This window comes from Sitophilus oryzae, unplaced genomic scaffold (assembly GCF_002938485.1).
Source record: "Sitophilus oryzae breed Bouriz unplaced genomic scaffold, Soryzae_2.0 scaffold_1396_pilon_pilon, whole genome shotgun sequence".
Classification (NCBI taxonomy): domain Eukaryota; kingdom Metazoa; phylum Arthropoda; class Insecta; order Coleoptera; family Curculionidae; genus Sitophilus; species Sitophilus oryzae.
In genome coordinates this window covers 7,147,750-7,160,278 of record NW_022146055.1, presented here as the reverse complement: position 1 = coordinate 7,160,278, position 12,529 = coordinate 7,147,750, and the positions used below count along the sequence as shown (strand labels likewise).

Here is a 12,529-nt window from a genome sequence, read left to right as displayed (position 1 = left end):
ATGTTAGTATATGACATAAATTAGTCACTTCCTGTGTCACCGGAAATTACTACAACTTTTGATTTTTTAATGGCACCCTTTCTATTTTTTTACTTTATTCGATAGAAAATGACACTATGAATATAATTATATGGTCAGCTTTTGACATTTTCGCTTTAAAAAAAGTTTTTTAAATTTTAATCTAGAGTTCCACGGGCATGTTAAAAACACTAATTTTTAATCAAGGAGCCAAAACAGATTTGATCGTCTAATGTTTTTCATGTCTTGTCCTGGCCGGTTAAAAGATGGCCAAGTCGTATTTCAAATCATACCTCAACTTTTTCAAACGGAACAAGGGTGGCTCATTAGCATATCTGGAAAAAGCATTTCTTTAACGAATAATTTAACGAACCACACACTTGGTATTTCGAGTCAAATTGTCGTTATGAACCATAGACTAATGCCATTTACTATAGATAGATTGGACACTGATATAAACGCTAACTAAAACGGTAACGTTATTCAAGCGCAAAATTATTCCTTGTAAAATATAAAATAATATAAATAAAATAATAAATATAGACTTTTTTACTACATTTTATGTTTTATTAGATCATTAGTCACAAAGTGAAGTGTCAAAACAAAATTAAAATTATGAATACATACATTTTAAACACCAACAATAGAGCACATAGCGCCTATTTTTTTGATTTAACAAATAACTAATTAACTGTTACTAAAGATACTATATATTACCAACTAAGTACTTACCTATTTATGATTAAACTATTTTTTTATTTGGTTCATAAATATATAATTTCTAAAATGTCAAAATTACTTTAATAAAAAAGTTTAGTATCTAACACCGGAAATGATGATCGACTGTAAATATCAGAATGCACATAACTAATAAAAACACAAACTATAAACCCCAAATCACTGAAATCACCGAACTTTCCGACAAATCAAGAATATCTGAATTAATAATTATTTTAATAATGATTTAAAAATAACTTGACGGATCACCAATATTTTGTCAACTAGACCAAAACTAGACCATGGACGGTAGTCAACGTAGAGACTGTCATGTCATCTTCATATATAAATTAGAAACCTGTACTTTAATGTTTTTTGCGCCGTCTGGCGATGCGGAAGAAACTAAATTTGTAGTTCTATAAAGTTACCATTAAGTGTCTAGGATCTGTTATGAACCGTATGTTACAACTTTAAATAATCCATGTGCGAAAATGTCAAAAGTTGAGTGTCATTTTCTATCACATAAAGTAAAAAAATACCGAGGGTGTCATTTAAAAATCAAAAGTTGTAGTCATTTCCGGTAAAACAAGAAGTGACCGAAAAAAACTGAATACGATTTATCAATCCTGATTTATCTCATATACTTACTATGGTACCGAATCTCGTTTGTTATCTGAAAAAATAAAAAATTGGCGCCGGGAGGCACGTATAGCCGCCCATACTAAAATATGTTAATATCTCGAAAACTGCGACTTTGACTGATTTTGATGTTATTACAAATTTTGTTGCAAATATTATTCCTAATCTTAATTTGAAAACCGCGTTTCGCTAGCTACTGTAATTTTGGAGTTACGATTTTTTAAAATTTTTAACCCCCTCCCATGCCCCCTTACCAACCCCCCATCCCCACCAAAAACTAATGGCCAGATTCTCGGGTGCCACAGTATTTTTGTGTCAAATTTGGTTAAAAGACAGACAGACAGACACCATGAAATTATTTTGTATTTAGGTCATTTATGACCCAAATAACTCATTTTGAGTGAAATTAAAAAAAACTTTTTTTTTGCCGATCTTAATAGCCTACCATACCTATTTTGGTATGGTCGGCTAAAAAGTTATACGGATGAGACACTTTTGAGAAACACCCGGTATGGAAGGTTCAGTCGCCAAGTTACTACAAACTACAAGATTTCTTGAAAATGATATAACTGGAGAATGTAATCAAAATAAAAAGGAAATGTTAAATAAAAAGTGTTATTCTAAAGATTATTTTTATATTAAAAAGTTTCTTATTTATTTGAGAGTACTCGTATTCTCAAATACAACTTTAACAATTTATAATTGACACTAGACATCACCGTTTAGTCAAAAACTTTCAATCAAATATATCAATTTGAGAGCTACAACAATGTAAATTTAAATCAATTCCTCGATTTCATATCATTATCACATTTTCTTTCCGTAACATTTAGGCTGTATTTTGGACCCAGCTCAACGAGATGGAGAATTTGTCATAGTTCCAGCCGAGATAGTAGTACGCTGCGGTAAAATGGTGAAACGGCCCCTTGAAAAAACGCCTACACGAAGCAGTGTTAATACCTTGCCACGTTGCTCAAAACAAACTGTTTCGGAGCAAAAGAAAAAATTGAGAAAATTGGTATGACATATTCGATAATTTTAATAGAACAATTCTTCACTACAAATTTTCATTATTCACTATAAAATATTCATAAGGTCATTATAAATTTTTGGTTTATTATTAATTTATACCGTGTGGTGCATCGGAATACGGAACATAGGAAATCAGATGTAAATTTTGAAATGATCAAATATTATATTATATCTCTCGAGATAATTTTATGCAAAAGTTGTATTATACTTTTTTGAAGAGGCGTTAAAGTTGTACTTTTGTGTAGAATTTCATTTTATTTGGAATAGTCATTTAAAAGTTATTTGCAAAAGTCTACCTTCAAATTAGTAAAATTTATAATACAGCCCAGAAAAAGCTACAATATTATTATACCAGCAAAAGTACCAAACAGAGTAATTTTGTATAAAATAATTATGAATTTTGCAACTTCTGAAAAAGTTACGATGGTTAAACAACATTTTTCTGGAAATAGTATTCCCGCTGTGTTAGATATGTTCGCAGCGCAGTCTCCGGAAAGCCTATACTGAATAAGACAACAGTTTAAGGAATAAACCAGAGTAACCGGAGGTTTGACACTAAAGGCACTAAGGTATTAAGTACATGGAATTGTGAAGACAAAAATAATTGAACAGGAAGAAAATAACAATGACTTTAATATTATTCATGTTGAAAAAAAGAAATACATTGACTCCATTTACTGGGGATACAGTAGGAAAAGACCAAATGATTTTTCGCCGCCTAACGACTTCTTTATGTGGAGCACACACAAAAACATGCACAAAAACCGCCTTTATGGGCATATTAAATACAGAAATTTGGATGGACTGAAAACGACACCGCTGTGGAATGCTAAAGATTCTCCCCTTAACAGTTGTATCGTGAGGCGTGAATTTCACAATCATTTGGGGTATTGTTGAGCTGTGAATGGGGGATTATATAGATATTTTATTAATTACTATAGGTTAAAGTTACTTTAGTTACAAATATTTCTTCTATTTGTTAAATCATTGTGGATGTTTGTGGTATAAGCGAGGCCTGCGAGTGATCGAGTAATGAACAGTAAACAAGTCACACCGCGAATACTATTCTCAGTTCAACTGATTCTTTTGTAGATGATCATTCCAAGTCAGAAAAAAAATTAACCACTGTTTTCAAACCACATAAATTCTAGTAAACAAATAAAAAATGTGACATCCAATTTGACAATGACAAAGTCATATTTTTGCTGGTATTTTAATTGTAGATTTCTCTGGGCCGTATTATAAATTTTTAGAAACTTGAAGGTAGATTTTTGCAAATAACTTTTAAATGCCTATTACAAATAAAACGAAATTCTATACCACAGTACATCTCTTCAAAAAAATGTAATACAATTTTTGTATAAAATCATCTTGGGAGATAATCTTTGACCTTTTTGAAATTTACATGGGATTTCCTATGTCCCGCGTTCCGATGCACCACACGGTATATTATGCTGTGATTTTAAGGCTGAGAGCGAACGCAAACATAAAGAAGCAAAGAAACTCGAAATGATTGGTAGAAATGGTTACCATCTTAAAGGAGCAGAGGCCATGCTCAGAGGATACAAGAGTCAAAATTCCTCAAGTTATTCTGCAGAGTCCAGAAACAAACAAGATATACCAAACTGTATAGTGTCAGGTACGTCATAATAAAAATATAACTAACAATATTGCTTAAAGCTTTGAATAAGAAGACTAAGGAAGGAGCATATCAAAAATCTTAGGTACACCGCGATGGGCCTCAAATATGGCCGACTTAAATTCCGGTTTATCAGTGTCGTTCTAATTTTATTTGAAAAATGTAAAACTATGGTGTAGGGTAGACGTGGGGTAGACTCAATAATTTGTTGTTTTATTTTACGTTGTGAATAAATGTTAGTAGTTATTAAAATTGTTATAAAAATATATAATTCTAATAAAAATAGATAAGTTATAATAAGTATTTATTAACACAAACATCCGATACGCTACTGAAGCAGGTCAATTAACGTATCTAAAATTCTTTGACATCTAATCTTTGACAAGTAATAAATAAAAGCTAAAATGCAAGAAAAATATATAATTTAGTTAATTTAAGTGAATTTCATAAATGATCGGTTTACTTCACGTATGTATATTATATTGTTGCGAGCCGGTTTGGACTCGACCTAACCTCACAATATGGCCCGCCCTCGGATGACCTTAACATCGCATAGACACCGCAATGATTCATTCGTTCGAGAAGAATCGAGACCCACTAGAATGGACTAGTACATACGAGAACATTCGAAAACCTTCTCTATGCGCCTAACGATCTATGGACTATTCTAGATTTCTTGGAATTGTGAAGACAAAAATAATTGAACAGGAAGAAAATAACAATGACTTTAATATTATTCATGTTGAAGAAAAGAAATACATTGACTCCATTTATTGGGGATACAGTAGGAAAAGACCAAATGATTTTTCGCCGCCTAACGACTTCTTTATGTGGAGCACACACAAAAACCGCCTTTATGGGCGTATTAAATACAGAAATTTGGATGGACTGAAAACGACACCGCTGTGGAATGCTAAAGATTCTCCCCTTAACAGTTGTATTGTGAGGCGTGAATTTCACAATCATTTGGGGTATTGTTTGGCTCTGAATGGGGATTATGTAAACATTTTATTAATTAGTATAGCTTAATAAAGTTCCTTGTGTTACAAATATTTCTATTATCCCTTGAATTATTGTGGATGTATGTGGTATAAGCGAGGCCTGCGAGTGATCGAGTAATGAACCGCAAACAAGTCACACCGCGAATCCTATTTTCATTTCAACTAATTCTTTTGTAGATGATCATTCCAAGTCAGAAAATGTGACAATGGAATTTGACAATGACAAAGTCATATTTTTGCTGGTATTTTACAAGGACTGTATATATTCTAAAGGACTGTTCGATCGCGTCAAATCGCCGCAATCGTAGTCACCGTGGATGCTTACGTCACGCAGGGACCAGCGCTCTACAGTGCGGTGGATGGTTATTCTAGCGGAACAAAATCTCAGGAGCGATGTTTGGGACTTAAAATCTAAGAACGTAGCAAATGCTCTAATATACATATAGCAACCATATTATGGTTAAATTTATTTATTTATTAACAACTTAATTTATTAATAAATAAATAAATACAAGACAATAAAACTATGATATTATTCGTACATGACACACAAAAACCGTACTGTAAACTATTGCCAAATACATAAAATTATGATATCAGCTGAAATACTTACAAAAAACTCTTTAGCAGTTATTTTTTAATTACTTTGTAATCTTGTGACACCCTGTATATTTTCTTTTAAAAAATTTTATTTTATTTTGAAAATAATAAATAAGATATTTTAATTTTAATACTCGGTAATTGTAAATTCATATATAGTAAGTATCTAAGACAATTTTTTAAACTTTTATTAAAACTAGTAATAATCATTTAGTTTTATTATAAATTAGCAGAAAGTAAAAAGTAAGGCTTTAGCATATCGTCATGCTTTATTTAACTAGAACATCATTTTGACGTTTTTGTCTTGAGGAAAATTGGAACTGACTACTGATGTCATTCATTAGCTGCTTCATACACGGAGTTCCAGTTTTCGTACTTGGTTTGGGTCGGGCCTTTAACCCAAAATACCATAGGTTTGCGCTAAGGCAAAGTCCGCGGATATATTTCCGCTATGGTAATTTGGGTGAAAGCCCCGGCCTCAAGGCCAAGTCCGAAGGCCGGGCCTTTCCGTGTATGGGCAGCTATTAATTTTTTAAACTCAGTGCCTTTCGATGGAGTTAAGGCTTCAATAATTACAGCAGCATCCTTACTCCTTACTACCACTAGCCCTAAAGCTCATAGTACTTGCAAAACCCAATTCTTCTTTTGAATACTCTTCAATTAACCCTTTAACAAGTATTTGTTACGTTTTTATACTATCCGATTGAAATGAAACTTTTGGGTATTCACCTGTTAAGCTTGAACTCCTTGTGACTGACTACCTGTGTTGTTAACTATTAGTAACTCAAAAGATCTACATCATTCAATATATCAATATTTGAAAAAAGTTTGATATTTGCAGAATAAAGGCACGAAGGATTTTAACAAATAATATTCCTACTAATTACAGTAGAAAAGTACATACCTTTGACAATCTTCAACATAATTTGGCTTTGGAATAAAATGTATAAGCACTTTTAAATATTTTGTTTTCGTATGACCTCTGCCTTGCTGAGCAGAAAACGATCAAATTCCAATCAAAACGAAATTCTAGACAACAGTACAACTTTAACGCCTCTTCAAAAAAGTGTAATACATTTTTAGTAAAAAAATCATCTGGGGAGATAATATTAGACCTTTTTTAAATTTACATGGGATTTCCTATGTCCCACATTCCGATGTACCCCACGGTATATTATGCTGTGATTTTAAGGCTGAGAGCGAACGCAAACATAAGAAGCAAAGAAACTCGAAATGATTGGTAGAAATGGATACCATCTTAAAGGAGCAGAGGCGATGCTCAGAGGATACAAGAGTCAAAATTCCTCAAGTTATTCTGCAGAGTCCAGAAACAAACAAGATATACCAAACTGTATAGTGTCAGGTACGTTATAATAAAAATATAACTAACAATATTGCTTAAAGCAATGGTTGTATAAACTTTATTAGCCCTTTCATCATCATTATCATCATCATTGTCAGCTTATTCAACCATTTCCAATTATGGTGTAGCCTCCCTCACATACTCTCTTTGTAGTTGGGCCCATTGTTGTCTATTTTGTTGGCTATGCAGGTCCAAGTTAAGGAAGTTTGGCATATAGCGAATAGATGGCGCTAATAAACAAGACAAGTGAACTGTTATAAATGAAGTTTGATATCTTTGGCATCTAGCAAATAGATGGCGCCAATACTAAGAAATTTAAATAAAAATAGATTTTTAAATTCAATTTTATTAAAGGAAATAAAAAATGCTACAATCTATTACCTGGGGCTTTTATCGTATCGACTCTATTCTTTTACGTCTCTCTTGGTTACTCCCCGCATATTTCGTTCCATTGTGCGTTGTGCGACTTGAAGTTTTCTTATGATGTCCGTTTTAAGTGTCCAGGTTTCGCATGCATAGGTCATGCCTGGTTGGAGATATTGGTCGAATATTTTCTTCTTTAGAGAGAGAGGCATACTAGATTTGAATATGAGATTGAGTTTCTTATTTCTCATTTAAGTACACCATGTTAACTGAATTCTTCTGTTGATTTCTGGTAGTAGAGATATTTAGTAATTTATCAATTTTTCAAAACTTTAAAATATTTTTAGTTGTAATGCACAATTTGATGTCAATAGAAGATTGGAACCACAAACATATAGATATTGCCTTAAATACAGGCGACCAATTATATATAGATTCGTATATTGCATATGGCCCAAAGGATCCAAAACTAGGAATGGAAAATATTTTAAGAAGATTTTTTGTTGGAAATATGCAGGTATATATAATTTATACAAAATATATACAAAATAAAAAATAACTTTTTATTTTGTATATTTTCTTCTAGTAGGAAAACCCCAGACTCTTTTCAACAAATGAAACCTATATACCTGTAAATTTGTATTAACTAGAAATATAAATAACTTTTTTTGATTTGTTTAGATACACATTACTATATATAAACCAGTCATAACAGAAACGCTGGTTGCCAGCAAGTTATGTACAACTTTGGAAGCTTTTTTCCAACAAGAAAGCACTTGCATTTTGAGTACCAATGAGCAATGGATCAGCTTATTCTTTAAAGGAGGTCATTATTTTATGTTCGATCCTCACGAACGGGATATTGAAGGTAATAATTACCTAAATACTCAATATGAATTATTCATATTGAGTATTTATTTGGACTAATATTATAACGGATAAGTAATTAAATTAATTAGACCAATTAAATATTTCTTAAGCTTCGTTTAGAACCTCCCAATTAGTGGAACAAATTAGTGGTTTCCATTACACTTTATACTTTTTAGTTTACGATCATTTACAATAGATATTATTTATTGTCTAAAAACACAATTTACTCAAAATCACTTGTCACTCAAAATTTAAATATAATAATTATGCGTTCCAATTGTACCAACTTATTTCTTTGTAAAATAAAATAAATTACTTTGAAATTAAAATGACAGACACATCTATCACTGTTAAGGATTTTGTTGTTCGCCAGACTATAGTCTGATGTATCCATAGAGAAAGGCTAATATTTAGCTTATTAAACATTCAACTTTTAATTTCTAACCACAATTTTACCTGACGAATGATAATCAAAGGCAAAAATGACATTCCTCGCAAATTTTGCAGTATAATTAGTGAAAAAGTTAAAAGTTTGTTAACTTTTTCTACTAAAACTTCATTCAGAACCTCGCAATTAGTGGAATAAATTAGTGGTTTCAATTAGCGTAGAAGTTTATTTCAGGACGTCAAAATTAGTGGTAGTCATTTTCAATTAGTAGAAAAAGTTAACAAACTTAACTTTTCCACTAATTATACTTCAGAATTTGCGAGGAATGTCATTTTGGCCTTTGATTATCATCCGTCAAATGAAATTGTGGTTAGAAATCAAAAGTTGATTGTTTTATAAACTAAAGATTAGGCTCTCTCTATAGATACAACTGACTATCGCAAGCTGTTGATAGGATTTTCTATTATTTTGTAGAGATTGTGAATGATCGTAAACTAGAAAGTATAAAGTGTAATTGAAACCACTAATTGCGAGGTTCTGAATGAAGCTTAAAGCTTCATTTTCATCAATGTAAGCATTCAGACCGTCAAAATTAGTGGTTGGAATTTTCAATTAGTGGAAAAAGTTACCAAACTTTTAACATTTCCACTAATTATACTTCAAAATTTGCGAGGAATGTCATTTTATCAAATTTTAGTTGTGTTTACTGTTTACACATTGTGAATGATCATAAACTAAAAAGTATAAAGTGTAAATGAAACCACTAATTTATACCACTAATTGCGAGATTCTGAATGAAGCTTAATTGATAATGTCTACCACTAATTTTGACGTTCTGAATGCTTACATTCAAATTGAAGGAACAAACTTCTACGCTAGTTGAAACCACTAATTTATTCCACTAATTTCGACGTTCTGAATGAAGTTTTAGCCTACACTTCCAAAACAACAACATATCTGTACTCACTTCTACTTTTGTACTAATTTCTTCTTAAGTCTAATAACTATCTTATCAGCATGTTCAATGATGACATGTATTGATTATTTCAATTCCAAATATCTTGAGAACCGTTACTAGTAGCGGCTTTTACCAAGACACCTTTTTTATGTAAAAAACGGCGAAAATGTATGTGCTTTTACTCAGTAGTTTTATACAGATATGGACACAAAAAGTTGTTACTTTTCAAACCAGTTAAAAAATATGTAGGTGGCGTCCCCTAGAAGTAGATGTCATATAGACATCAAAATCAAATTTCCCATGTCAAAAAAAACCCAGATGCCAATTTTCATCCAAATATCGTCGTTAGTTCAAAAATTATTTGAAAAGTATCGACATAAAAATGAAATTTCTACACCCTATATTTCCGACACGAAGCATTTTAAGGCATGCATTTGTACAAACTTGTTTACTTATATTTATCTGCAGAATACGCTGCCGAAGTTTCCCGAATACAATTCGGATCACCCTGTATAATCTTCCCCAAGTATTTTATATAAATTACTGCATTAGAGAATTTTAATTACCGTGGTATAAACCAAGGATACTATAGAGATAAGGATAGTTCGATTCCTATCTTCCTGCACTGTCAGCTTTTTTTACGTCATCTACTGACCGAGTTGAAGTTGGCGCTAAAGATTTTAGACAGTGACAGTTATTTTTGCATTTGACGGACGAGCGCACAGTGCGTTGGAAGATAAATTTAGCGGGACAAAAGCGTTTGGTTAGAAATAAGCCAAAAAATGTGTACTGATAAGAATAAATAGTAGACATTCCAATTGATACAAAAATGCATGAATATTCTTTGTATTTCGATACATTTTTATCAACCAAATTTGATCGTTTTCTGCTCAGCAAGGCAGAGATCATACGGAAACAAAATATTTACAAGTGCTTATACATTTTATTAGAAAGCCAAATTATGTTGAAGATTGCCAAAGGTATATACTTTTCTACTGTACATATATTATTTGTTAAAATCCTTCGTGCCTTTGTTCTGCAGATATCAAACTTTCACTTTTTTTTCAAATATCGAAATATTGAATGATGTAGATCTTTTGAGTTACCAATAGTTACCAACACAGGTAGTCATAGTCACAGGGAGTTCAAGCTTAACAGGTGAATGCCCAAAAAGATTCATTTCAATCGGATAGTATAAAAACAAAACAACTCCATCAAAAGGCACTGAGTTTAAAAAATTTTCTTAGATACTTACTATATATGAATTTACAATTACCGAGTGTTAAAATTAAAATTAAAATATCTATCTTATTTGTTATTTTCAAAATAAAAAAAAACTAAAATAAATTATAGAGGGTGTCACAAGATTACAAATTAATTAAAAAAAACTGCTAAAGAGTTTTTTGATATCATAACTTTATGTATTTGGCAATAGTTTACAATACGGTTTTTGTGTGTCATGTACGAATAATATCATAGTTTTATTATCTTGTATTTATTTATTAATAAATTAAGTTGTTAATAAATAAATAAATTTAACCATATAGTTGCTATATATTAGACCATTTGCTACGTTCTTAGATTTTAAGTCCCAAACATTACTCTTGAGATTTTGTCCCGCTAGAATAACCATCCGCCGCACTGTGGACCGCTGGTCAGCGCGTGACGTAGCATTCCACGGCGACTACGACAGCGGCGATTTGACGCGATCGAACAATCCTTTAGAATATATATATACAGTCCTTGGGTATAAACAGAGTATCTCCAAAGAGAAGAGACAAAAATGACACAAATTACAATCGGAAATGTTAAATTAGCAAATTGCATTGACTGTCGTGTTTTCTCTAGTTAGATAAACTATATATTATAGTCCGAATTATAATATATAGACTATTTGGACTTTGATAGCTAGATACTGCAGGTGTTGTGGTAAATGAACCTTACGTCTCAGTTTATATTATATTAATGTACTTCCATTTATTCCAAGTATATTTTTAGGAAATTTACCAAAACCGGATCAGCTTGGAACAGCAGTGGTAATAAGATTTGATACTATTAATGCCTTGGCATTAAAAATCGTTCATAATTTAGGAACGAGCAACGAAAATGGAGAAGAAACGTTTTCATTATGGATAATTTCCATAGATTCAAAAAATTCATAATATCAATAAAAATAAATGTAAATGTACAATGTGAGTTAAATAGTCTCCAATATAATAATTATTAAGTGCGTGTCGTCTGTCAATTTTTGTACGAATGACATGAGCAGCAACCCTAGATCATATATTAGCTATTACCTGGATAAATCAACGCCATAAATTTAGCATTAAAAATATCTCTCCAACATCATGACATGCCATTTTCAAACCTTCTCTATTGCACTTATGAAACGTTCAATTGGTTTGTCTTTCTCGAGGACCTTACTTTGCGCATGCGCATTAAAAGTTGCACGTATTTTCAAAATAATCACAATTTTATACGATTTAGAAAGTACAAAGGAAAGTACAAATCATACATAGTTATGGAAACCAACTTGTCATTGTCATCATATTGTCATAATCATATGTCATAGGTAATCTTATTTCCATTGTGTAACGATGCTTGTTTTTTGCGTTTTTTAAATCAAAAATTGTATTAATTACTCTTTTATCGCCAGCCTTTATATAGCCAAGTATGCGAGTGTGTTCAGTGAGAAGTTAATTTTACGTTTGTGCAATTTTATTATATTTCTATTTTTTTTTTCGTTGGACTTTCTAAATACTCGTAAAAATGACTAGAATGTGTTTAGTATGTGAAAGTTCTAATATAAAGGGCCCCGAATTATCTTTTCATAGGCAAGTAAAGTATTCAGTTATTCTTTTATTTATATTAAGCCACATGCATGCTTTCTGGTTAGATTTCCTAAGAATATTGATATTCGTACGGAGTGGCTAAATGTATT

At 31.6% G+C, this 12,529-nt stretch overlaps 1 protein-coding gene across 2 annotated transcripts in view; it reads left to right on the top strand.

Moving 5' to 3' along the window:
- Positions 1-11,818, top strand: part of LOC115875982 — a 65,037-nt gene extending 53,219 nt beyond the window's left edge. For both annotated transcript variants that reach the window (XM_030891623.1, XM_030891622.1), the window contains exons 25-29: positions 2,208-2,392; positions 3,874-4,045; positions 7,720-7,889; positions 8,054-8,240; positions 11,587-11,818. In XM_030891623.1, the coding sequence (XP_030747483.1) occupies positions 2,208-2,392; positions 3,874-4,045; positions 7,720-7,889; positions 8,054-8,240; positions 11,587-11,750 (878 nt within the window). In that variant the 3' untranslated portion in view covers positions 11,751-11,818. The remainder of the gene's footprint in view (positions 1-2,207; positions 2,393-3,873; positions 4,046-7,719; positions 7,890-8,053; positions 8,241-11,586) is intronic.
- Positions 11,819-12,529: the final 711 nt, after the last annotated feature.